Raw genomic sequence first — 25,482 nt, forward strand, 5'->3', positions numbered from 1 at the left:
CTACTCTAAAACAGCTCTAATAAAAACCACGCAGGGTAGGTGTCCACCATAATGTATGCTCTACTTACATTTGTCTACTTAAACCTGTACTCAGAAATCAGTGAATACTCACTCGGTGAGAGCAGGATTAGTACAGAGATGAAGCCTTGTCTTCCTCAGGTCACAGAAAGACAGGCAGCTGTCTTTGCTATTAGAGAGGCAACTGAAAAGCAGGAGAGTGGTTGAAGTCTTGTTTTATTCGGCTGACAATGTTGCAAATCATTAGGTTACAAACATTTTTGGTTGGATCACAAGCCTGCTTGGTAAGATGGGGAAACAAAATTGTTACACAAATCGTGAAGAAGCTTCCTGAAGTTGGTGGTCATGATAACGCAAAACCGATACAAATACAACAGGTGGTAAATTAAATACAGTGCAAGGAAACAGGACAGGACCCACGCTTTGATTTAACGCTTCCAGCCCGCCCCCACCAGCTGGTTGGTTTGCAACCCTTAGGAGCTCACCCTTAGGAGGTCATTGGGTTTCTCTGCAGCGTGAGCAACTGCTGAACTGCCTCTGAACTAACAGTCTGAGCTCACTGCACTTGAGTTCCCAACCCCACAGCGCTGGCATATGCTGTCAGGATATCCACTATTTGTTTGGTTTCGAGGGTCATTCGAGCTTCAGTCAGCCAATCGTGTGCGACTCTTCTGGACTCTCCTCTTAACTGGTTGACAAATTTAGCTGCCAGCTCCAGATCTCCGTGTTCAATGCAGTAGGAAGCGTAAGACAGTAATTTAAATGTATCGAGGTCGTCAGGGCTGAGCTCAGCTGGTGGCTTCAGCTGCTGAGGGTGGAACACAAGAAGGGACTGCAGGTAAGACAGGAAGTACTGATACAAGCTGTTTCTCGTTTCGTCAATCATAGCCACTCTCTTTGCCAGTTTTTGGACTGTGTAGAAACGTGCTCTGAGGGCCTCCTCGCTGTACACCCCTCGTGTCAGAGACTCCTGGGGAAGGGCTGCTGTTAAGGCTTCTGTAAAGGCGTTGTCAGAACAGCTGGCCTTGATGGCCTTCACCGCGCTCTCCAGTGGCTCTGTGGGGCTGTCACCAGAGGCTGTCTTCATGCAGTATTTGAGTGCTTCCACGGAAAGCCACAGCTGATGGGCCTTTCTGGCCTCCTCTTCTGCTACTGCATGACCTGCAAAGTAAGTCAAGGGGACTCTCAGTTGGGGTACACAGGAAAAGCATCGAACACAAAAGTGTTCCAGTTCAAGCAACAAAAGCCATCCCTCTCAACACTTCCTAAAGAAGCCACCCCCTTGCCACCTGCTCAGAGCAAGTCTGTTCGACACCTCAGGGTCACAGTCCCGGCCAACAGAGCAAAGCTATAGCTTCGGCAGAACCAGCTTTGGACTTTGCAGCTGGGATTTATTGAGTACCCAGCCAATGGCAAACCATCAGCCACATGGCTAACCCAGTGTTCAAGCACCAGATTTGGATAAGAACTGTGACTGCTCCTTAAAGAGATGAGATCTCAGTGCTCACTCTCAACTGCTTGCTCGATTCCTTTCAGCCTGGCGTAGGCAGTGTTTATATCCAGCGTGAAGTTGTCAAGCTGCTCCTGAGTAAGGCGTCGGAATTGCATTTCTTGCTCGCTGAGTTTCTCTGATAAGTTCTGAAACAGATACATAGATCATCAGGCCAGTAAGAACTGTTTGTTTAACTGTATTTCAACCTCTTCTTCAGACACATTTCTGTAACCTTTTATCCTTGCGGCAGACAACACACATAGTAAACATACCACCAATAAGTCTTTCTAAGGTGGTGAAATTAACAGTTAATGCATTTCTAATTATCAAATTCTCACCTATAGCTGAGGATCTTAAGACAACTCAGCATAAAACCTACATGCTGAAGGATGTCCTCATCTCCTCCAGATGAGCAGATTCCCTCCCCAGCCCCCACCGTGTGTTCCAGAAGACGGTTCACGTTTCCTCCAGCAAAGTGCCTGCTTTGTGAGGCTTCACCACCAGCATTTTGACCAAATTCCCACCCAGCTCCTGGGGGACTCCTCTCCTTCACCTGTTCAAATTCCACCTTCAGCTCCTGTTCCTGGATCTTAAGAACATCCCGCAGGTGATCGGTGTGGGCAGCCGCCTGCCGCCGGAGCTGCGTCCTCATTTCGCTCTCCATCACCTCTCGGACCTCTTCAACCTGTACACAATTAAGCAGCTGCTATTGCACTGCAGTTGTTACCCATCAGGGTACATTTCATAGAAACATTACTGATTTAAGCTCAAACTTCATCTTACAGAGCTGCCAAGGGCCGCTCTTACAGCTAAGCCTTTTCCTCAAGATTGCAAAGAGCAGCCATTCTACATCTGAAAAAGTTTCCTCGCTCAGAATCTCCCTTCTGTGCTTAGCATAGGCAGGGGGCCCCAATCTGAAGTCCCCCAGCACTCAGAACACCCTGCTGCTCCCTGTGCCCTTCTTCTAGGTGACTTCCACCACTTTACCTTCTTCTCCTGTTCTATTTCAATCTCACTTTTGTGATGCTCCAGTGCTTTCGCCACAGCTGCCTCGAGTGCCTTTTTGTCTTCAAGTTTTTGCTTCTCCAGGGCCAACTCGATGTGCTGCTGCTCCCTGACCCTCTGCTCAGCCAGCTCCTTGTTCAGCTGGTCGATGCGACGATGTGCATGTGCAATCAGAGAATTCAAGTCGTCTGTTGATAACTGCCCAGCTAAAAAACAACAAGGCGTTAGAAAGGGCTGCAGAGAAGCTGCCCCACCTCCCCCTGGAGAGCTCCAAGGCTCCACACGTGGTTGACCTGTGAGCACATTTTAAGCAAGAGGAAGAGTGGCTTTTAGATGCAAATCACAATCACCTGGCAAGTGAAAGCTGCTAGACAAAGTCTGGTTTAAGCTGCACATGCAGAACTAGTGGGAAGGATCCCAAAGCACAGCCCAGTCTGAAATGTTTCAAAGATCCTTTTCACCACTTTGTTGATACTGCGTATAATTTAAAGTGAGGCACCACACAAACATAAGAAAGGACAAAGAGGAAAGAGAGAACATTCACAAGATGAGAAAAAGTTACAGGAACTCACCTAGATCAGTTATGTCTGCAACAGAAAGAGGAGAGGTTGGAAAATTAATGCACGTTCACTAGAGCAGTCAGTCATGCAAAAGTACAATAGACAACTAGAAGCTTCTGGTCTAGAGTGATCCAAGGCTGTGGGAGTTTAAGAACAGTGCGTTGACTCCAGAGACCTCTCTACGTTACAAGCAAGATGTAACCTGAAACATTGCCATCGCTACAGCCACCTTTGGAAACCCACAGATGAACCTTTAGGTTCAGCCAAAGCGAGGAATACACCTAAAGGAGTGCAGCAGGACACTGAGAACTTCCAGGTTCTTAGAAGTGAGGAGCAGCTGGTTAAGAGACAAATTCCCAAGCAGCAGTGGAGTCACTATCGAGTCAGTCCTGTACACTTCATAGGGTCACACTGGTGTGAAACTGAATGCCTGGAAGCTGCTAGGAGGTTCCCTCTGTCAGAAAAGTGCAGTGCTCACAACACTCGGGATGTCCTCTCCTTATCCTGCATTAGGAAGGAGAGCTCCATCCCCAGGCTGCCAAAATCCTGTTTTCTTCAGCACTAATACCCAGAAGATTGCATATAAGAGACTGCACAGCAAACTGCAAACAGTTTGTTAACCTAACAAGTTTTCCCAACTTCTTACAGAATAAAAACCCCAAGCGCTGCACAGACCTGGTGTCTTTGCATTTAGCTTTGAAATTGAGTTTGTGGACTAATGTTCACATTTCTAGAGCAGTAAATACTATTAAGAAGGAGGATGATGGAGGATGAGCTGACTTACTTAAGGCATAAGAACTCGATTGTGAGTCTGACTCCTTCCCTGTTTGCCTGCAACCACACTGTGGTGGTATCTGAGCCTTCCAACAACTCCAGTAATACATTTATCCCTCTAGTGAGGCAGAAAGATTCTAACTGTACTTCTGAATCACATTTCTCGCTTCACTTTTTTTCTGTTACAAGGAAAGCAGGAAAGAGCTCCAGCTGAAAAACCTGAGCACCTCAAAAACATGAGTGTGCCAGATGTCAGACCTCAGGCAAAGGACTGTAGCAGCTGGAAAACACCATGCAGTCATCCACTGCTTCTGTGCAGCACTTGCTGTTACTCCAGATCAGCTCCTGTGTCACTCTCATTTAGAACTAACATACTGGGATAAGTAAAGTATGTAAAGAGCAGTGAATTCGCTCTTCTAGTTATCTAGAAAGAATCAGGGAGCTCGGAATCAGGGAATCCTGAAAGCAGACACTGTGTTATAGCTGCTCTATGAACTACTCTTTGTTTACTTCACTGCCATCACCCAAGACTTACTGAGCCCCTTCCAGCCTGGCTGCACATCGGGGGTGATGCTGTCGAGTTCTCGCTGAAACTCCTCTCTTGCTGTAGCCACAAGTTCATGATACTGAGCCACGATCTTGGCCTCAGACTGTGCTGCCTGAACCTGTAACAAACAAAAAAAGGGACTGGCTTATCTTCCAAGGCATGGAGGCTTAAGTCATCTGAGAGCAAACCTGAGTTAGTGGCAGAGATCTTTATCCTCACTTGGGGAAAAGCTGCCCTGTGATATCAAACCTCTTGTATACAGTAATTATTTACCCAACTACACAGATCCACTTCTTCACATGCACACTGTAACTTCGTTGTCAATCTGCAGCTCAGAAAATACCAATATAGTATCTTAAACTCAGTATCTACCTTTAGAGATATCCATCTCTACTCCTTCATTGCAGCATGTTTTCTGCCATCAAAGCAGCATGCAGCTATGACAGCCCCAGCAGGGAGCTGCCCTCCCCTCAATAAGTTCTGTATTCCCACTCTTACGAGAAATTCTCCACTGAAAATGCATCAGAGGAATCAATTATCCTGCAAAGGGACATGATTTCAACTTTACTTCTCATCCTCCCTTTTCTGAGCTGTAAAGTGATGTACCCTCAAAGTCATCAGCAGACTCCTCCCCAGCCTGATGATTATATAGGTGTGCCCCAGATCCAAAGAAACAAGTTTCTTTTCAAGGTTAAAAAGTAATCTTCTCAGGAATCCAGCCCTAAATCTCCCATGCCCTGCCCAAGAGCTACCAGCAGAACAACTGGGTAGGCTTTGTGAGAGGACACCACACCAATCTGCACACTGAATGTTTTGTCTCATCTTCCAACTTCCACTCCAGCGCCAGACAGAAGGAACTGCGAGCTGCCCAAGGAAAGAGCAGACACTGAACAAGCTGGCTGCAGAATCTTCCGGGATAGAATTCAGGTTTTACTTGCAAAGTCCTTGTCAAGACTACTCCCTAGTACTATAACCAGCTCAAAGACTGACTACAGCTAAAAACAGTATTTAGGAAAAGGATTTAAACTAAGAAATATTTGATCTACTATAGAGGACTTGGAAAAAGGGGGTCTCACAAGCTGCCAAGTAGTGCTCGTTCTAATGGTGATGAAGAACAGCTGGAAGCATTACCTTTTTCACTACATTGTCCAAGTCAACTATCATATGATGAAGATTTTCCTCTGCAGCAATAATGTGAGATTTGGCTCCTGGGATCTGAGACTTCTTGGCATTCTCAATTACACCTTTTGTCTTCTCTAACTCTTCTCTGAAAAGAAAAGAAGCTGCTGATTATAATGCATACAGATCTTACTGCATAACCCCAGAGTAAAGATCACTTTATACTGTCTATATCTATAGGATACAGGATACTGATAACCAGTGGGCGATGCTTTAAAAGTTGGACTAGATGATCTGAGAGGTTTGTTCCAACCTTAATGATTCAGCAAGTTTGTAACTTCACAACTGCGCAGCTCCAGAGATGCTCCCCTCTATTTCCTATTGTCCCCTCAGCCTCAGAAGCATTCAAGAGTTCTCAGATTTATTTCTGTCCTCACTACAAGAACAGCTTTTGTCCATCAACTTACTTTTGCTGCTACAATCACTACGTAATGACCTAATGTACATCAGTGTAATTTACAGAGAACCTGAGGTTACGAGCAGTGCCTCATTTCAGAATTCAGGCTTTCACTAAGCATACATCTAAGAAATATCCAGCCTTAGGAGCAGCTCTGCTGAAGGATGGAACCAACAAACAGTGCTGTAAGACTTAATTTTACATCATAGTGAGAAGCTAATGATTTAATTTTACACTGCAGCTAGGAGAAGCTAATGATTTACTGACTCAACAGACACAGAGTGCAGCAATGGAATTCTTCCAATAGGCATAATAATAAAATTATCCAAAATGATACTAAAAGGATTATGGCTTATTGTTTTATTTAATCTTACATGAACTAACCAACACTGTAAGTACAGATAGGAGACAAGTTCTTAAAAAGAGAAATAAGAGTCTTTTGTACCACGTGGTAGGCACCTAAGATGTGCAGGCTGCAAACCTGCAGATATTGCCCAAGAGATATTCACTTTATATTTTAATGATATGGACAAACACATCAATTCAGCACACACACAGGTGATGCTACTTTCTGTCTAGAAACTTATCTACTGTCTGCCAGCCCACATGGGTTACGTTTTATGTCATAAAACCAGGAACTCACTTGGCTTTCAGAAGGACATCAGCAGCTTCATCTACTGCTCTCCTTCGATCTTTCAGAGCCTCCTCCAGAGTGCGCCACTGAGCTGACTTTTTCTCCCCAGCAGTCTGAGAAGCACAGAAGATTCATGAGTGTTACCACAATCCCTACATTACAAAATTACCCAACAGATAACAACCAAGATTCAGAATCTGCTACGCTCATTTCAGTCAGCCTGAGCAACATGCTTTTGTTTTACCATCAACACAGCTGGAAGCTCTAAGAATTTCTTCCTTCCAATGTTTCGTTTTTGATCCCTGACATTGTGATTAACCATCCCAATATACCCTCAGCAACAGAAAGCAGCAGTCCTACACAAAGTGGCACATCAGCACACCAAAACCAAAAGCTGCTATTGCTCACACCTCCTACCCAGCTCTAGACAATGCAAAGCTATTCCAGACCAGGAACAGAACAATATCCAAGGAAGACGTTGGCAAAGGGAATGGTTTGACAGAATTATCCTGGGGTATCACACTGTTCAGCCTGACAAAAAGGAGCTTGGGAATTAAAATACCACGAGGCTTTGGAGATTAGCAGCATATTGACTTGAACTTTTCTAGTCACAGAAGGGAATGAGTTGGTGGGGAAAAAAAAAAAGTCAAAAGCAGAAGCACTTTACTATTAAATCACACAACATTTTGCAAGTGGGAAGATCAAGTAAAACTGAGACGAACATTAAGCCTCCGACTTTAATTATGAGGTTAATTACTGCTGAGCACGAGTCCTCAGCTGCCCAATTTAGTCCTCAGCTGCCCAATTTACCTCGGAGTCGTCCATTGCCTCCTTCAGTATTTGCAAGTGAGCATTCACTGCTTGCACAGCAGATTCCTGTGCAGTAATGGCCTGAAGTGTTATACGAGCCGTAGAACTCAGGGCTCCTTCCAATGTTGCTGCAAGGGCTGGAAAAAATACTGGAATTAACTGAAGTCTCATCACTGAAGTGACACATTACATCTCAAATGTCTCCTTATGTTATTTTCTGTGGCCCACAAGAGTTGGTCAGTTTGGGAACAATTCTTTTGTCCCCTACTGTATGTGCAGGAAAACTCCAGGTATGGACTTACCTGAGATCTTCTCTTGCTCCTCTTTGTCTTGCTGGGCAAGACGAGCTGCAACTTCATCTGGTGATCGTTCTTTTATAGCATGGGAACCCTCATGTTCTTTATCTATAAAAGCAGAGAAATCGTTTAAGCATCAGATTAAACTGTTTCACTTAAACTGCTATACAGATTACTTGGAGGGAAATAACCTTCCTTTTAAAATTGACTTTCATAGTTAGCATCATTTTACAAATCTGACTTACGAACAAAGCCGGACCAAAACTACCTCAAGCTTTTTTATATCCATAATGATAAAGAGAAGGTGCTTCACTTGGCCCTGCAGAGCTCTTCTAAAGCACAGTCAGAAAGCCACCAACAGCAGAGGCAAACTGGGCCATGCAGTTTGCACTCAGCAGAAGGGCAGACTCTCCCCTCGCATCCATCCCTGTAACTCTCCCCACCACCAATCTCACTTGCTCAGCATACTGAAAATCTATTAACAAATGATGAAAGATCTTCTGCAAAAGGCATAAAGAGCCTTTCCAAAATGACAAATACCAACAGAGAACTACGAATCTATGAGTTTGAAGCTACAGGGTTTTGTTTTCTACGTGGAATTCATGCAATCTTTTTCACCTTCTTCAGGCTGTATCCCCGGAGCTGGCACTGACATGGCTACCCCTGTTGCAGAGATGATCTGTGCTGCAGCTGTGCCTGCTGTTAAGTACAGTTACAGAACTGAAACAGTTAGAATGCACATGCACTAAAGTGAGAACAGGGAAGTAATAAGTACTGAGTTCTTCCTCTGGAGGAACATTATTTGGGCATTCATGTAATTATTTACAGAAAAGGAGACAGCATTAATTACACACACACAAATCTTCACCTGACATGACAGATAAAGGAACAAGGATGCAAACTATGACTCTCTACATTCATATTGATCTGGCTTTACAAGCAGCTCAGCAATTCTCCCAAACAGGGCATATTGCTTAAGAAAAAGAGACAGAACATCTCACGAGTCCAGCACCCAAAGTGAGCCTTGTATGTAAAAATATGGAGTGCAGTCATTTATATTAGATTCCAAATATTCTAAGGTAAATAAACTTAATTAAAAGCTAAGCAAAAACAGCTCAAGCCTTTCTAGGCACATTTCCTCATGATCAAAAATAATATTAATTCTAAAAAAGTACAGCATGCACATCTGCAACCATTCCCAAAGCCTCTCTTCATCTGCTATGTGATATATGGTACAGGGGAACGTTAGCACTTCTGCTTCTCTCTGTGTGACATTCTGTAAGGTTACCTTCTTTTTCCTCTGAAGGAGCAACAGCTTCTGTTTTGCTTGTCTGGGGTTTGGGAACGGGCTGTTTGGATTCTTTCATTACTTCTGCTACGGATGAGATCTTCAGTGGACCTTGCTGTACCTTGAGAATCAAAAATAAGAAATGCTCTCAGTTTTCCAAACAGCTTTCGTGTGTCACCAACTCCACAGGAATGTCAAAGAACACTGCCACATCCAGACAGCTGTATCGTACATCCAACCTTCAAAGTACACATGAGAACAATAGCAAGGCCATCTAATTTTTCACCTTGACTTTTTAATTTAGAGAGAATTCTTATAATTTTCACTCCTGCGAAGCTGAACATTCAGTAGTGGCAGTTTCTTCTACAAACAAAAATGAGTTAAGGTATGTATACAAAGCTACTGTTGTCATATTCAAAACGTGCCAAACATTTATCCTATAAAGAAAGATTGAGGGAACTGGGCTTGTTTAGCTTAGAGAAGAGAAGGCTCTGGGGAGAGCTCATTGTGGCCTTCCAGCATTTGAAGGGAGTGTATAAACAGGAGGGGGAATGGCTGTTGACAAGGGTGGATAGTGATAGGACAAGGGGGAATGGTTTTAAACCGAGACAGGGGAGGTTTAGGTGAGATATTAGGAGGAAGTTTTTCACACAGAAGGTGGTGACACACTGGAACAGGTTGCCCACGGAGGTTGCGGATGCTCCATCCCTGGAGGCATTCAAGGCCAGGCTGGATGTGGCTCTGGGCAGCCTGGTCTGGTGGTTGGCGACCCTGCACATAGCAGGGGGGTTGAAACTGGATGATCACTGTGGTCCTTTTCAACCCAGGCCATTCTGTGATCATTCCATTATAAAGGGAAACATACAAGCAGCACTGTTACACAGTAGTCAGCAGCGGCTCTACTGAATAGGTAATTCACCAAATGAGTTTGAAACGGGAAAGGATCCACAGTGTGGCTCAGCATCATCTCAAAGAGCAACAATCTAAAAGAAGAATGTTCAGTTTGTAATTCTTAAACCTACTGCATAACAAAACTGATTAGAATTTGAAAACTACGAGCAGATCTCTCTCTAAACAAGTGTGTAGGAGGGCAGTGAATGGGAGACGCTTACCGGTTTCTTTGGTATGGGTACACTGTAAGGTGCAGGACCAAGTGCCATCTCAAACAGTTTGTCAGAGTAAGGAATGGCTTTCTCTACATTCTCCCGGAAACGCGGGTCGTAGCTGGCATACAGGACGGTTCCCCCTACTCCTCCACCCACAAACAACACGCTGGCACCAATGATTTTGCCTACAGAAACACTGAGGGGAGAGGGGAATAAAACAAAAATGATGTCAATCATATTGTATGCCAAGAAAGCCTCCGACTTGAAAACTTCAGCCTACACCTGGGAACACCCACTGTGATCCAGAAGGCGGCCACCAACCCAAAGGTGTGGGACAGACCAAGGGATGGAAGGATCACCTCCACCCCTCCAACGCACCCGGACTCCCCCGACGGGGTCGCATATCCACGGCTCAGTCGTGGCGGACGGAGTGACGCTCTCCTGCACCAGCAGTTCTGTGAGGGGTGGAGGAGAGCAAAGTCAGGCATTGAGCACATCTCAGCCCTTCCTCATCCCAACGCACGGCAGCTCAGCTCAGTCTGAGAGCTACAGCAGCTCAGAAACCAGAGCTGCTTTTACACTTGCAGCTCCTTCAAGAGACACAAACACACTTCTTTTTCAGCTCCCCCACCAAGACATTCCCTAAAAGAATAACACAGCCACTTTCAAGATAGAGATCTGATTATACTGTAAATGAAATTACCATGTGAGGAGAGCTATTTAACCATATTCTACTTAGCAGGGATAACATTACCCGAGATTTTTATTTCCTATTTTACCTCCAAACGAAGATTTACCAGAAAGACTGGTTAAGCAGTCATTTTTTAAAGCTGCATCTGCCCCTTCGGCCATCACAATAATCTTGCTTTAATTCAAGGCCAGGCTGGATGTGGCTCTGGGCAGCCTGGTCTGGTAGTTGGTGACCCTGCCCACGGCAGGGGGGTTGAAACTAGATGATCTTTGAGGCCCTTTTCAATCCAAGCCATTCTAATGATACTATGATGATTCTATTCACTACATCACCATAATCCGGAAAATTACAAGGAGTTTCTAACCTCCCCCTCGTGCAGCTACCAGAGTTGTGTTACAAATAAGAACAGGGCACCAGGAGCACACGTCTGAAAGGATCAGGAAGAAATGCACTGCATGTGGGTTGACAGAAATCTGTTCTAAGGAGCCAGGCAGACAGCACAGACCCCTGCACAGGGCACTGGGAACAGCTGTTGCCATTTCTTCCTCCTATCCCAGCACTCTCGTGCTATTTAACTTACCTAAGCTAATTACCTGCTATTGCATTGCTAAGAAAAAAAACACTCCGCGAGGCACACCACACCTTCCCTGCAGCCAACCAAAGAACAGCAGGGACTCCAGCATTTGAGATGATCCACATCATTAAAGAACCCTGCCTCACACATATGTGCTTTATGCATAACCTCAAGCAGCAACACAGAGCACAATGTCATTCTCTGCATTCATTCAGTCCAAGCTAAACCTCCCACTCCCCTCTGGCTGCCCCATACCAGCTCAGGCTGCCCAGGGCTCCAACCAACCTGGCCTCAAGCACCTCCAGGGATGGGGCACCCCCAGCTCTCTGGGCAGTCTGTAAAGTCCTTCCCAACCCAAACCATCCCGTGATTCTATGATGCCTAAAGGTGACTTGAGATGCACTGCCAGAAGGAGCGGCCGATGTGCTTACAGCCTGCTGAGTGGATTGATTTCAGTGATGGCCGAGGAGGTGGTCAGGTGAGAAAGGGCCAAACTAATACTGTAAGGAACCCCAGGAGAAGGCAGAGCCCTGCAAAGCTGACAGTGCCTTGGTGACCCCATCAGCACCCAAAGCACACAGAATGCTGTGCTGCCTCTGAGCCTGCACAGTGTTTCCATCAGACCTTAACAGGGTGAAGGCACACTTCCTTCCTCGCCCAAGGAGTTTATGGATGCCCCATCCCTGCAGGCATTGAAGGCCAGGCTGGATGTGGCTCTGGGCAGCCTGGCCTGGTGGCTGGTGACCCTGCACACAGCAGGGAGGTTGAAAGTAGATGATCGTTGTGGTCCTTTTCAACCCAGGCCATTCTGTGACTCTATGATTCCAAAGCACAGAAGCTGATTTTCCAGCACTCTGCAGCCATTCTGGACGCGCTCTTACGCATGCAGAGCTCTGTGTGACAAACATGAGCGGAAATCTGGTTTCCATCTCTCAGCTCAGCCTTTCCACAGGCCCTGATTTCAGCGGGCACCAGCTGCCCTTGGCCGGAGCTCCCTACAGCCTTATTTAGCAGCAGTTTTCCCTCAGCCAACGGCCGGCTCAGGCCGCGATGCGGGATCGCCGTGAGGCGCCCACACCCCACAAGGTCACGTCCTTCCCGCCGCCGACAGGCCCGCCGTCCCGCCGCCCAGCAAGCCGGCCGAGGGCCGCCACCTCCGGGCCCACCCGGCTCCATCCGGGTCACCCCCAGCGGACTCCAAGGACCATCGCGCCTTGCGGCCGCCGCTTCCCGCCACACTACGCAGAGCGGGGCGCGCTGCATGCCGGGACTCGCAGTACAGCCGAGAAACAAGCTGACAGCTCCCGCCTGCCGCGGCGCCCCATTGGCTCCCGCGGCCGTCCCTCAGAAGCCGAGCAGCCAATCGCGGCGGGCGCATGCCGAGTCATTCAGAGCAGATGGAGCCGCAGTTGGAGGACGCGCTGCTCCTCAGCGCCTCAGCCACACGCCCTGCGGCTCGCTGCCCCCCGAGCCATGTCAGTCAGGGGGCGTACACCAGTCGTACCGACCGGCGGTGCTTCTCCCACGAGGCCGCGCGTCTTCTCCCCGCCCACTCCGCTCCGTTCAGCCCCGCTTACCTGCGCGGCCACCGCGACCCCCGCTCGCTGACAGGCCCGCAGCATCGCCTCAGAGCCGGCGGCGCCCGGGGCAGGCTGCAGGAAGGCGCCGTCCACGAGAACTCCCAGCACCTCCCGCGTCCGCCCCTCGCCGCCAGCAGGGCGCGGTGCGCATGCGCGGGCCGCCCCTCCGGCGGGGGGCGTGGCTACTGTTCTGAGAGAATGACAGGCGACTCGCCCAATCAGCGATGAATGAGCGGGTCACGTGCTCGGGCCGCCATTTTAGAAAGTGCCCGGAGGGGGCCGCGCCGCCGGACGGCTGCAGAGCGCCGCGTTCCCGCTGGGAGGAGTGCGGCTCCTGCTGACCTCCGCCGGCTGCCGTAGGCTGGGCGCGGGAACATGGCGGCGGCGGCGGCGGCGCGAGGGGTTCTCGCGGGTCCGTGGCGGAGGGACGGAAGGAAAGAGGGAGGGAGGCAGGCGGCCATGTCGGAGAGGGGGTGCCCGTGAAATGGCGGCGGTGCGGGGCCGCTCACCGCTCCTGAAGGCTGTCTCTCTCCGCAGGGATGCTGCGGCCGCTGGCGCGCTGGGCCCCCCTGGCTGCGTGGCGAACTGCGTCCGTCCGGTGCTGCCACAGCCCAGCGCGGGCAGCGACTCCGTTGGGGAAACCGCTGTCCCTCAGGATCGTGCCCGGCGGGGGCTCCTCCGCGCTGCTCAGCAGGTATGGGCCCGGCGGTGCCGCCCATCCAACCCGGCCCAGAGCATCTCCAGGCACGGGGCCCCCACAGCTCTGTGGGCAGCAGTGCCGGGGCATCACAGCCCTGTGGGCAGAGAACGTCCTCCTAACATCTAACCGAAATATCCCCTTTTAGCTTTCTTATTTATTCATCCTTATTTTGTTACTCGCTCCTGACCTGCCATTATCACACCATGTCACAAGTCAGCCCCACTTTTGCATGTAAGCTCCTTTCAAGTACTGGAGCGCTGCATTTGATGTCTTCCAGACCCTTCTCCAAGCTAAACAAATCCAAATATATCCTCAAAATAACTTCTGAATACCACTATGGCTGAGTGTTACATTCCTGTTTCATTCCTGTTGTATTACCCCTCCTTCTGTTGTCTTTAGACTCACACCTCTACTTCCAAGCATACTTGAGCAGCCCGTGAGGCCCCTCACTTATTATGGTTTACGGAAGGGAAAGAGGAAGAGTGTGAAAGCTGTTGTTAAGAGGTTTCTCCGACTGCACAATGGTCTTTGGGTTAGGAGAAAGGTATGATTTAGTTTTGTTTGGGTATTCTAAACCTCCTGTTTAAAACAGTGAGCTCATTGAGGGTGGTGACGCACTGGAACAGGTTGCCCAAGGAGGTTGTGGATGCCCCGTTGCTGTAGGCATTCAAGGCCAGGCTGGATGTGGCTCTGGGCAGCCTGGCCTGGTGGTTGGCAACCCTGCACATAGCAGGGGGGTTGGAACTGGATGATCATTGTGGTCCTTTTCAACCCAGGCCATTCTATGATTCATTGCTCTTGTTCTGATAGAGGGAGCTGGTATGGAAGTCTGCCTCTCCTGAATTCCTGAAAGTGTGGGATTTGTGCTAGTTTGCCTATGGGTATTGCTATATGTTTGTATTGGTAGCAATCTACTTAACCTGTGTATTTCCTTCTGGCAGTCTGGTTACAAGAAGAAACTGTGGAAGAAGTCTACTGCCCAGAAGAAACGCTTGAGAGAGTTTGTGTTGTGCAATAGAACACAGTGTAAACTCCTGGATAAAATGACCACTTCTTTCTGGAAAAGAAGAAATTGGTATGTTGATGATCCCTACCAGAAGTATCACGACCGCACAAATCTTTCTGTGTAGAAATCTTTATAAGTAAACATACGCAGTCTGGTGATCTCCTGTGATTGTGTGCAACATAATGTATGTGGACGAATACAGTCTAAACATTGCTGAAAGGCAGTGAATAATTAAACATATTTCATCTTGAATTTTGTTAAAAGAAACGTGTTTAACTTAAGGGTATTCTTTGTCTCTGCTTCGTAGTAGCTCACTACATGGAGCCTTCCTTGAGCATAGGAAGAAAGGAGAGAGGGATCCTGGAGTTGCTGCTGGTTATTGTACCATGCAAACTCTTGCCCTGTTTCCATGTTAGCACCTGTGGTTACATGCAGTTTTGCTAACATAAAAAGGCATTAGCCAAATGTCATAACAGATCCTTCCTTATAGGGCTCAATTTTGTGTCTTTTGTTGGTTTTTGAGTAGTGAAGTAGATTCGCTGGGTCCTCCCTTATACCATCATAGAATGTCCTGGGTTGAAAAGGACCGCAATGACCATCTGGTTTCAACCCCCTGCTGTGTGCAGTGTTGCCAACCAGCAGACCAGGCTGCCCAGAGCCACATCCAGCCTGACCTTCAATGCCTGCAGGGATGGGGCATCCACAGCCTCCTTGGGCAACCTGTTCCAGTGCATCACCACACTCTGTGTGAAAAACTTCTTCCTAATATCCAACCTAAACCTCCCCTGTCTCAGTTTAAGACCATTCCCCCTTGTCCTATCACTATCCACCCCTGTAAACAGTTGTACCCCCCCTTATTTATACGCTCCCTTCAAATGCTGGAAGGCCACAATGAGGTCTCAAGTGGTAAGTTTTAAACATCTCAGATTATGTGCACAGATGAAACAAGGCCAAGGATTTGTTATAGGGTCCTTTTGCAATGTAAGCTGCAATGTAACTAGTCTGCTTTCACTAAGGGCGGGTTAGAGGCTTTCTCTACAAAACTGGTGACTTAAGTACGTGAAAAGCAGTTGCTTTCAGCAGCAGTTTGAACACATCCACTAAAAATGAGCCCATTATTAATTAGGTCGTCCCTGTTTATCATAGAATCATAGAATCGCTAAGGTTGGAAAAGACCCACAGGATCATCCATTCCAACCATTCACCCATCACCAATGGTTCTCACTAAACCACGTCCCTCAACACAACATCCAAACACTCTTTGAACACCACCAGGCTCGGTGACTCCACCACCTCTCTGGGCAGCCCATTGCAGTGCCTGACCACCCTTTCAGAGAAGTAGTATTTCCTAACGTCCAGCCTGAACCTTCCCTGGCACAGTTTGAAGCCGTTCCCTCTAATCCTGGGAGGACTATCCATCCTATCAGCTCCAGAGCCACCTGTAATAGTAAGAGATGGTTTGCTGCACAAGGCTGTCGTGTCAATGAATTCACTGGTTACTCAGAGTGTTCAGTAGCTGTATTTTTTCCAGTTCATCCTACAGAAAAGTTGTGAAGGACATGCAGCACTTAGTGAGTACATCTATATACAGTCAGCCAGGAGTGAGATTAAAGATGATACAGCAATCAGAGGAATGATTCTGGCCTGCCAGATACATTGAACAGACTAAAGGTGTTTTCTTGATGTTTCTTAAAGAAAAGATTAAGACTTTATTCAAGATGGGTATCAAGCAGTATAACAAAACCAGCACAACGTGGACCTTTGGAATACTGTTGTAATGGCCATTCTTGTGAGGCATTACATCTGTCGTTTCATCGCATCTCTTCTACTGATCACAGGAAAGGAATCACATGAAGCGCACAATGATGATCCTCAGATAGTCTGTGTAACACAACTCCCAACGCGGTGGTCTCTGCTATTTCAAATACAGTGCAAGGTGCATAACAGGTACCCAAAACGAACACCAAAAGGCGACTGTGATTAACGAGCCCTCTGCCACAAGTACAGGGGTTTCATTGCTACATGAGAACGCTTCAGGGAGCAGTCAGAGGCAGCAGGTTGTTTACATGAGGCTAACGAGCATCGGATCTCTCCAAGCAGTTTTCTCCATCTCATTAAGAATAAATAACCTGGTTTTCCTTTTCTGTCTGTGCTGGGTTTGCACTTACACAGTTCAGATTAGCGTGGGATTACTCCAAGGTGATTGGTGGTGGTACATGAAGTCTTTCTAACTGATGTGATCCTGAATCTGCAGTCGCTGAGCACTGACTGCACTGACACTGGCCGCAGCAGCAAGAATGAAGGCATGGGGACTGCACTGAGCTGCTCTGAACTTACTGTCTTCCTAACTGAGGTGTGCTTATGGTACACTTGGTGAACTTACAGACTCATTTACCACAGACCATCTTCAGATGCTGTTTCCTTCCTTTCAGCATCAACTTAAAGTAATGCATGTTACCTTGTGCTGGTTAAAGGCTGTATTTTCTAGGGCTGACCTATTTGAAGCGGGCTCAGCACGAGTCAACAGTGTGCAGCCAAGAGCTGAATGTATTTTGGGATGCATTAAACACAACGTGGCCAGCAGGTCAAGAGAGGTGATTCTCCCCCTGTATTTAGCTTTGGTGCAGCCTCATCTTGAATACTGCTTGGAGTTCTGGACTGCACAACACAAAAAAGGATGTTAAGGCTCTTGGAAGCACTCGGAGGAGGCACCAAAGATGGTAGCAGGGCTGGAGGCATGTCCTGTGAGGAGGCTGAGAGCACTGGGGGTGTCCAGCCTGGAGAAGAGGCTGATAGGTGACCTCACTGCTCCCTGCAGCACCGTGGGGAGGGGAAGCAGAGTGAGGTGCCGGGCTCTGCTCCTTCCTGGGAACTGCTGGCAGAAGGTGAATGGCACAGAGCTATGCCAGGGTTGGGCATTGGGAAACATTTCTGTCCCATGAGAGGTCAGATAAAGGAACAGGCTTCCTCAGGGGGTGGCTGATAGCCCAAGCCTGCCAGCATTCAAGAGGGATTTCGATGATGCTCTCAATGCCATGCGTTAACTTTTGGTTAGCCCTGCAGAGGTCAGGCAGTTGGACTTGATGGTATTTATGGGTCCCTTCCAACTGAGTATTCCATTCTATTCTCTTCAGGGTTACATTCTCCAGCCCATCTCTGCTAAGAGGTGTCCGCCAGCCCTGCAGGACTGCTGGTGGAGCCACCTGCCCGACAGGCCCCTATATCCGTACTTCTCTTAAGCCGGGGAATCCCAGATCTTGAAGCTATTTTAAACCATTGGCTGCAAGAGGGCTTGCTTTGAGAAGTAGTATCAGCTGCAGCCCTGAGCCTGAGCTGGGAGGAAGAGGACTTCTTCCCATCCCTATGAGCTGTTTCCCTATGATCGCGTTCTGCAAACCCTTTGCCACGAGGGGTCAGCATCAGCGCAGGAAGGCGGCTTGCTGAATGGGCTCGTTCCCGTGGCAGAGAAAAACCGCAACAGAAGACTTCACGTCTGATGTTTATTTTAAATGAATGCAAATAGCCACAGGGTGAAATGACAGAGCTGGGGCGACACCTGTAAACAACCTGTGTGTGGAAAACGAGGAATCAAAAGCAAATGACCGTTCTCTTCTGTACACAGAACACTACAGCACGAAGTGCACGCGGGTCGGCATTCACATTTCTTGTCTATCTACACACAAATATACAGCTCCGTTGATAAATTAATACATTTTTTTTTTTTTTGCCAGAGATATGAAAAGGTTTATTTGTCTCATTTACACAATGGATGTTTGGAGAGATATAAGGCAACTCCCTTGTCAACAATTTCACCTCAGCACTTAAGAAAATCCAAACAGTCAAAGTTTACAGTAAAACAGCAGATTAGACACATTTAATAATTTGAGTGAGAATCAATGTTAATCCAGCATGTCTGAGAGTAGAACTGATCAGATGTTAAGTGGCTCCATGTTTTGTGGGGTTTTTTTTGGCATAATTGAGTGCAAACTTGTCAGCTTTTTCTCTTATGGCAACCTATTGCATAGCATGGAAACACGGCTTGCTTGCAACAGGATCTCATTTCTGCTAACACTGCAGGCGGTTTTGCTGTTTCTTTTTAATGTTTGCCAAAATAAATCAAACAAACTTTAAAGCTGCTTTAAAATAAAACACACAAGCTTAGCTCCTCCAAGCATTTGCTGAGTATCTCATAAGGGCTGACTCTTCTGTAATTCTATTTGTTTGTTTGTTTGTTTCCAGTGTATTTTCTGAAGGCTTCTTCCTTCTCACCCATTGGAAAATACAATTGCATTACACGTGTGAAGGAAACACAGTTCTCAGGTAATGGGGCCAAACATGGTGGCAGACTCAGGAAATACCCGCTTGCTTTTTCCACTTCCTAGCCTGGTCGGATAAACATCAGTGTGTGCGCATGGCTGACTTCTCTCTTCCCCACATACATCGCAAGCTCTGGGGGGACCTCGAGGATGCATCAGGCAGGGACATCCAGGCTGCCGATGCATATCCGGCAGAGAAAAGCTTTTAAAGGCCACTTCAGATTTATCTCTGAGCCTGATACACTCCAACCGGCTATTGGCATCCCGGGCTGCTGCACCTCAACTAAGTGAATCGTACTGCTCAGGTTCCGGCCCGTCATTCATCAGTGAGGGCACGTTCCAATGCTAAATGGTTTTCTACTCTATGAGATAGGTCTGAGAGCAAACACAAAGGGCCACGTAATTAACTTATGTGTGAATTTCACATGCTTAACACTTACAAGAGACACCAACTTGAAGCACAAATACACAAACCCTACAACATCTTCCTCTTCTTTTATATTTCTCGTTTATATACGGATACAAATACAACACTCCACCTGGTTCTCGTGGTTCTAACCAAATTCCATGCTACAGGCAAAACTCCAGGCCTCAAAAAGCAGCTGAGCCCCAGCGCCCTGCTCTGCTTGTGTAAGGGAAACTCCAGCACCACACCAGGAAAGCAGAACGCTGGGACTGGGGCTGTTAGGGGAGAACGGTTCATTTTCCCCTGGAAGCGAGTCACTAAAGCAATTCTAATGTGTTGCTGCAGCTACTACACGACTGCCTTGCTCATACTTCAGGACTGCCAGTAGAACATTTGCCGCAAGCGATACGATCCAGTTTTCTCACCGCCATCATTTTCCACACAATACTCTCCTGGCTCAGGATGATCAAAATTAAGACTTCCCCCCTTCATTACATTGTTGAAGCCAATCATTTCCTCTTGTGTATCTCTTCCTCATCCTAAGTTCTGTCTCTGTGTCTTTTTAGCACAACGATTTAATCAGAATACATGTGATCCACTTGAAGAAAGAGAAACAGCATTACAGCTCAGCTTTCCCTCATGAGTCTTGGACATTTTCACACAGCTAAAGCACTCAGGCATTTGTTACATCGCTCACAGGCTTGAGGAGGAAGAGAGGGAAGAGAAATCCATGGCTTCTGCAAATCCACTTCCTTAATGATAAAGCCATAAATAAATACACTGCCGGTGTATCATCACGAGCAACTGATTATTTTCGTTGTTGCTGTGCATTCACAGAGCTAGAGCTATGCAGACACAATGAGAAGTGTAAATGTACAGCCTTACAGGATTAGCGTGAGTGGGGATACACAGCAAACAAAACAAGAACTCTCCATCTGCAGGTGTCTGTCAGACTGTCCTAACCACGTTGCTGACAAACGCGAGAAGCGTGGGACGGGATACAGAGACAGGAGCGAGGAAGGCCATGTCTACAACGCTGTACATCGAAGCACATCCATCCCACTGCTGTTTCCTACATTATTAACGAGTAGCTCTTTAAGGCAGAAGAGAGACATTCTGTGGATCTTGGTGCTATTGGCTCATTGCACTCACATTGTTTCAGTGGCAGAGGACGAGGTACTTTTCTTCCTGATGCGAGGTCTAAGGGTCCTAGGCGGTGCCTGCAGAAAAGCAAGAGAAAACTTCGTTGGTGAAACAGGAAATTCTTTCTTTCTTTCCTTAAAACTCACCTATCTTTGTGGCACTTCTGTGGTAGTGATCCTGTTTCTGGCATGAAGAAAGAGAGAAGCCCATTTTGGCCCTCGAGATTGTTAATGAAGGATCGGTTGAGGATTAACCCCTTGAAGAGAACCACTGTAGACCCTTACCTAGCTTACACCACCTTCATTAGCCAAAGGCATGGCCAAATACTGCTAGTAATACAAAGGTCAAAGCAGACAGGAGAAATCGGTGCAATTTGCATCGGCCATCAGCTCAAGACAGCAAACTGGTGGCGGGAAGCCCACTGCTGTTTCCCAACCACCCTGCAGGGTCCAGCCCAGTTGTGAGTACCTTGGGGCATCCCAAAGCTTCTGCTTTGTTCTGTGGGTCACCGTTGTGAAACACACTGGGCTCTTTCTTGGGAGACTGGGTAGAATTTGTTGCAATGATTTCAGATGAGGACTGTTGCAGTTCTGCCTTGCAGCCAGCTGATGAAGACAGCTTTGAAAAGGAGCCCGTAAGCGTGGAAATGTATGGAAAGACCCCCAGGCAAATCTGCCCGGGAGAACCATAGAATGTCCAAGAGGAGCCAGGTCAACTCTATAAGATTGGTTTACTCTGATTAGCTCCATTCTCCAGACTAAACTGACTGAGATAGAAACTACCTAGCAAGGCCAACAAACAAAAAAAGACCCACCAACCTCATCTGCATTGCATAATTCACTCTGAAGAGCTTTGGTATGGCACTGGGGCTCATCAGATTCACAACAAGAAGTGGTTACCACAAGTTGCAGAGGAGCACAAACTCTCAATGTGGATGCCTAGCAAAGCATAGTAGATAACACTGCAAGGCCTGTTAAGCTCTTCTACTTTGTTTTCAGGAACGTCCAAAGCTTTGTTTTCATTAACAGCATAAACCTATTTACCTGGAAGACTATGACAGGGTCTTACCATTTGTAAATGAAGACTTAATCATTTATATTTTATAGGACTATCCAATCCAAGATCATGCTGTATTTCCACATTCTTGTGATACAGAAGGTATAAACATTCATACGGGTAAGCTAAACAAGATCACAGTGAGGTTTCGTTCAGACTCCATCCAGCTTCCAAGCCTAATCTTTCACCCCACTCTGAGTCCCCAAAAGCACAAACAATCAGGGTAAGATGGCTGTATCCAGAAAGGCATGGCTAACAGGGAATCATAGAATCATAAGGTTGGAAAAGACTTCTTAGATCATCCAGTCCAACCACCAACCCACCCCCACCACGCTCACTAACCCATATCCCTCAGTGCCACATCTCCACAGTTCTCAGAACAGCTCCAGGGACAGTGACTCCACCATCTCCCTGTGCAGCCTGGGCCAATGCATCACCACCCTTTGGGAGAAGAAATTTTTCCTAATATCCAACCCGAACCTCCCTTGGTGCAACTTGAGGCCATCCCCTCTTGTCCTATCACTGTTAACATGGGAGAAGAGGCCAACCCTCACCTGGCCACAACCTCCTTTCAGGGAGTTGCAGAGAGCGATAAGGTCTCCCCTGTGCTGCTCTTCTCCAGACTGAACCATCCCAGCTCCCTCAGCTGCTCCCCATAGAACTTGTTCGTTGCACTTCTCTGGACACGCTCCAGGGCCTCCATGTCTTTGTCATAGTGAGGGGCCCAACACTGATCACGGCACCTGAGATACAGCCTTACCAGTTCTGAGTACAGAGAGATGATCGCTTCCCTCCTTGTGCTGGCAACACTATTTCTGATACAAGCCAGGATGCCATTGGCCTTCTTTGCCACTTGGGCACACTGCTGACTCATGTTCAGATGGCTGTCAGCTAACATCCCAAGATGCTTTTCCTCCATGCAGCCTTCCAGCCACTCTGCCCTAAGCCTGTAGCATTGCACGGGGTTATTGTGACCGAAGCACAGAACCCAGCACTTGGTCTTGTTGAACCTCATACAACTGGCCTCAGCCCAGCTATCCAGCCTATCAAGGCCCCTCCATAAGGTCTTCCAACCCTCAGGCAGATCAACACTTCCTCCCAACTTGGTGTTGTCTGCAAACTTACTGTGGGTGCACTCAATCCCCTTGCCCAGTCATCAGTAAAGATATTAAACAGGGCTGTGGTGATCGGTCACCAGCTGGATTTAACTCCACTCATCATCACTCTGTGGGTCCAGTCCACCAGCCATTTTTTTTACCCAGTGAAGAGCACATCTGTCTACGCCATGAGCTGACATGAAGAAAAAAGCTGCTGCATATGACAGTGAGGGATCCTGCCCAGATCCGTAGATCTACTCAGACTCCCAGGCTGCTGGCTCAGAGCTACTATCTGCAAGCCAGGAGCTCTGCAACACAGCCCGACAACTTGAGCAATAAGTATTGCTGGGGAGAGGCTGCGCTTTGAGAAGCTAGACCACTCTTAAAGCACCCATCAACTGCTCAGTAAACACTTGAAATCAGGAATGAATAGCTCTGCGTCCTTGGAAGGCCACTTAGCAGCTCTGAGAGTAGCTACGGAGACTGCACCTAACCACAGCAAGCTTTTGGTGAGAGCCACCAGAGCTACAACAGCCCACTAGAAGGACGTGGCTAACCACTAGCCACACCACACCACTCCTGCTCTCCCTTACTGGCTTGGGGAAAGAGAAATAAACCCAGCTACCCCAGGGTGGAGATCTGCTGGCTGCAATCTGAGAGCTACGTTTGGGCTGCTGGCATGGCTCCGTTCCCCACTGCCCAGATCTGGAAGGATCCCTTGCCTAGAGCATCTCATGCAGAGCTTGTATTTCCTCCACAACAAAATGTTGCTAAAACTGCTTTTGTCAAACTGCAGTGTGAGATCTGTGTTTCTTTTAGGATTTTTTTTCTTTTCGTGTAGTAAATTAAATCACAGTTCTTAATACGGTGATTCAAAACCTACTGAAATCATGGAGTCAGCAGTTAGAACCACTGCTGGTGTTGGTGTGGTCTGGCCAGTTGCACAAGGGTTTGGGCTCTGAGCTCTCTGGCTATGGGGGCTGGCTGTTCTCCCCACAGACACTCTGCCTCGGGAAAGAAAATACATTTTCTGCTACAGACAGGAAAAATTAGCCAGTGGTTGACATCCAAATCCTCTCATTGAAATACCTCCACATTAGCATGTGGTTTAGAGCTAGATCCAAGTTTTGCAACTCAAAATCTACCTCTGAAGCTCCGTGCAATTAATATTTCCACAGGCACGGACTCAAATTTCTATCAGGGAAGCCACATGTGTAGGAAATTGAGTGTTCTCATAGCAAGACCCACCCCTGAAAGACCAGAAAAGTGCTGCTTTTGGATTCAGTGTTGTTAGGCCAAAGAGGTGTTCATTCAAATACTCAAATAACTTAACAGAAGGAGGAACCTTGACAGTATAGAAGTACCTCAAGGGGTTGATCCTTCTTTTTAGGCCTTTTGTTCATGGATGCACCATCCAATAAATCGTTCTCTTCATCATCTGAGAACACAGAGTCTTTCGTTTCACAGTTTGCCTCACGTGGCTTTTCATATTTATCGTTCACATCTATTTAACATGGCCATTTACAGTCTGAATATGAAGACAAAGGATGAGGAAGATCAGTGATTTGATTCACATTCCACCAAACTCCACTTCACTGCAAAGCCATGCATCTTCCAGGGATTAATAGACAGAAGGTTCACACGTCACACTCCACTAACAGCAGCTGTTGGGTTAGAAATCAAAAGGACCTTGGTTGCAAAGCCATTATAAGCACTTCTTGGATTATTCTATGCAGAATTTAGACTAAATTCACAGCCTGGTGTTCTGGAGGTCATCTGTAGAAAGATTTTGTTTGTTTGTTAGGCTCAGGGATAAATGAAATAGCTGATTGCTTGAATTGCTAATTATAGCCACAGTTTCTACATCTACCACACGTAAGGGTGTCCTCTGGAAAGCACCCAATGAGTGCTGAAGCCCTGTGGACAGTATGGGGCCAGTTTCCTGGGAAATGAAGCATGACTTGGAGCATTGACTTGAAGCTGAGAGAGCCCGAGCCAAGAGCCCTGTCCAAGATCCAGTGAAGTTAAACAAAAACTTCAACAGGCATTGAAGGGACTCTCAGTAGCGGGTGTGCTGTTGTGAGACCAGAGTGGGGAAAATTCCTCTTCTGCCATGCTAGAGTAAGTCTTACAGACTGTTAATGCCACCGAAGGCAGAATATGAGCCCATGACTTCAGCCCACATTGGTGGCTTTTACACTTGTGATTTATAACACGATCTTTATGGGACTGGTCATGCTGTACAACACCGTCCGTTTGCTGCCTCACATTCAGATGGTGAAACAAGATAGTATTTTCAATGGCTGGTCCCAAGCAAGAGCTATAGAAGGGACACCCAGTGCGACTGAGCTCCCTGTACCTCTGCAGAGAGTTTCCTATCAGCAGGGCCGGATCCTTCTTAGTTTAACTGACAGTTATGCTTTTTTTTTCATTCTAAAACGTGTGGAAAACAGGAATGTAAGTGTTGAGTGCTTAGATGACAATCACAATTATTGACTCTACTTGGGCTGTTCTGTAAACACACATAGAAATAACATTCTGCACTTCTTCTCTTAGCCTGATTGTAACACCCTGCTGGAACAAACACTACAGAAAGAGGATTCTTCAATATCTGACCATTATTAATCCATTTAGATCCTTAAAGCACACACACAATAACCCCCCAAAACTGGATTCTCAAACAGCTCTCAGTTGGAAAATGGAGACACAAAGAGCAAGTGATTTGGCTATAGCAAAACCAGTCACAGGCAGGTCACTGGGGCTCTCTCCAGTGCCAAATTCATGTTGGCAGCTGAACACTCTCAGTG

The 25,482-nt window shown here is 47.2% G+C and overlaps 3 protein-coding genes and 1 non-coding gene across 19 annotated transcripts in view; 1 reads left to right on the plus strand and 3 right to left on the minus strand.

The window, feature by feature from the left end:
* Positions 1-217: 217 nt before the first annotated feature.
* On the minus strand, positions 218-13,096 carry IMMT (inner membrane mitochondrial protein). Of its 5 annotated transcripts, XM_015285906.4 has the most exons (15): positions 12,949-13,096; positions 10,485-10,561; positions 10,113-10,302; positions 9,001-9,121; positions 8,331-8,411; positions 7,719-7,820; positions 7,417-7,553; positions 6,616-6,719; positions 5,528-5,663; positions 4,385-4,514; positions 3,088-3,102; positions 2,498-2,721; positions 2,064-2,195; positions 1,527-1,656; positions 218-1,179 (listed from the first exon to the last, which is right to left on the minus strand). In XM_015285906.4, exons 1-15 carry the CDS (start codon positions 12,991-12,993, stop codon positions 575-577), a joined length of 2,229 nt encoding a protein of 742 aa, XP_015141392.2. In that variant the 5' UTR covers positions 12,994-13,096; the 3' UTR covers positions 218-574.
* Positions 13,097-13,174: 78 nt separating this feature from the next.
* MRPL35 (mitochondrial ribosomal protein L35) lies at positions 13,175-20,179 on the plus strand. Of its 3 annotated transcripts, none has more exons than XM_040700419.2 (4): positions 13,219-13,363; positions 13,489-13,645; positions 18,897-18,977; positions 19,946-20,179. In XM_040700419.2, exons 1-4 carry the CDS (start codon positions 13,327-13,329, stop codon positions 19,956-19,958), a joined length of 288 nt encoding a protein of 95 aa, XP_040556353.1. In that variant the 5' UTR covers positions 13,219-13,326; the 3' UTR covers positions 19,959-20,179. The 3 variants fall into 3 exon arrangements, with proteins under 3 accessions (XP_046797226.1, XP_040556353.1, XP_015141476.3); XM_015285990.4 differs by lacking the exons at positions 18,897-18,977; positions 19,946-20,179 and adding exons at positions 14,051-14,195; positions 14,593-14,909; XM_046941270.1 differs by lacking the exons at positions 18,897-18,977; positions 19,946-20,179 and adding an exon at positions 14,593-14,909 and having other exon boundaries at positions 13,175-13,307.
* REEP1 (receptor accessory protein 1) overlaps positions 18,144-25,482 on the minus strand; it is a 59,998-nt gene continuing 52,659 nt past the window's right edge. For 4 of the 10 annotated variants that reach the window (XM_040700329.2, XM_040700328.2, XM_015285981.4 and 1 more), the window contains 2 exons: positions 24,040-24,179; positions 18,144-20,599 (listed from right to left, as the gene is read on the minus strand). In XM_040700329.2, coding sequence (XP_040556263.1) covers positions 20,528-20,599; positions 24,040-24,179 — 212 coding nt within the window. In that variant the 3' untranslated portion in view covers positions 18,144-20,527. Of the gene's footprint in view, positions 20,600-24,039; positions 24,204-25,482 lie in introns of those variants that run through there. The other 6 variants (XM_040700344.2, XM_040700340.2, XM_040700336.2 and 3 more) reach the window with 2 other exon arrangements.
* On the minus strand, positions 19,582-19,644 carry MIR12275 (microRNA mir-12275). Its single transcript, NR_162043.2, has one exon. It is a non-coding gene; the product is annotated as a microRNA mir-12275 (primary transcript).

Source organism: Gallus gallus, chromosome 4 (genome assembly GCF_016699485.2).
Source record: "Gallus gallus isolate bGalGal1 chromosome 4, bGalGal1.mat.broiler.GRCg7b, whole genome shotgun sequence".
Taxonomy (NCBI): Eukaryota; Metazoa; Chordata; class Aves; order Galliformes; family Phasianidae; genus Gallus; species Gallus gallus.

Excerpts from the sequence above, each read along its gene's own strand:
- MRPL35 (XM_015285990.4), top strand. The coding sequence starts at position 13,327 with ATGGCGGCGGCGGCGGCGGCGCGAGGGGTTCTCGCGG. Across the intron at positions 13,364-13,488 it reads GGCGCGAGGGGTTCTCGCGG|GGATGCTGCGGCCGCTGGCG; the intron begins GTCCGTGGCGGA and ends CTCTCTCCGCAG. Across the intron at positions 13,646-14,050 it reads TCCTCCGCGCTGCTCAGCAG|ACTCACACCTCTACTTCCAA; the intron begins GTATGGGCCCGG and ends TGTTGTCTTTAG.
- IMMT (XM_015285906.4), bottom strand. The coding sequence starts at position 12,993 with ATGCTGCGGGCCTGTCAGCGAGCGGGGGTCGCGGTGGCCGCGCAG. Across the intron at positions 10,562-12,948 it reads GGGTCGCGGTGGCCGCGCAG|AACTGCTGGTGCAGGAGAGC; the intron begins GTAAGCGGGGCT and ends CACCCCTCACAG. Across the intron at positions 1,657-2,063 it reads TGAAGGTGGAATTTGAACAG|AACTTATCAGAGAAACTCAG; the intron begins GTGAAGGAGAGG and ends TATCTGTTTCAG.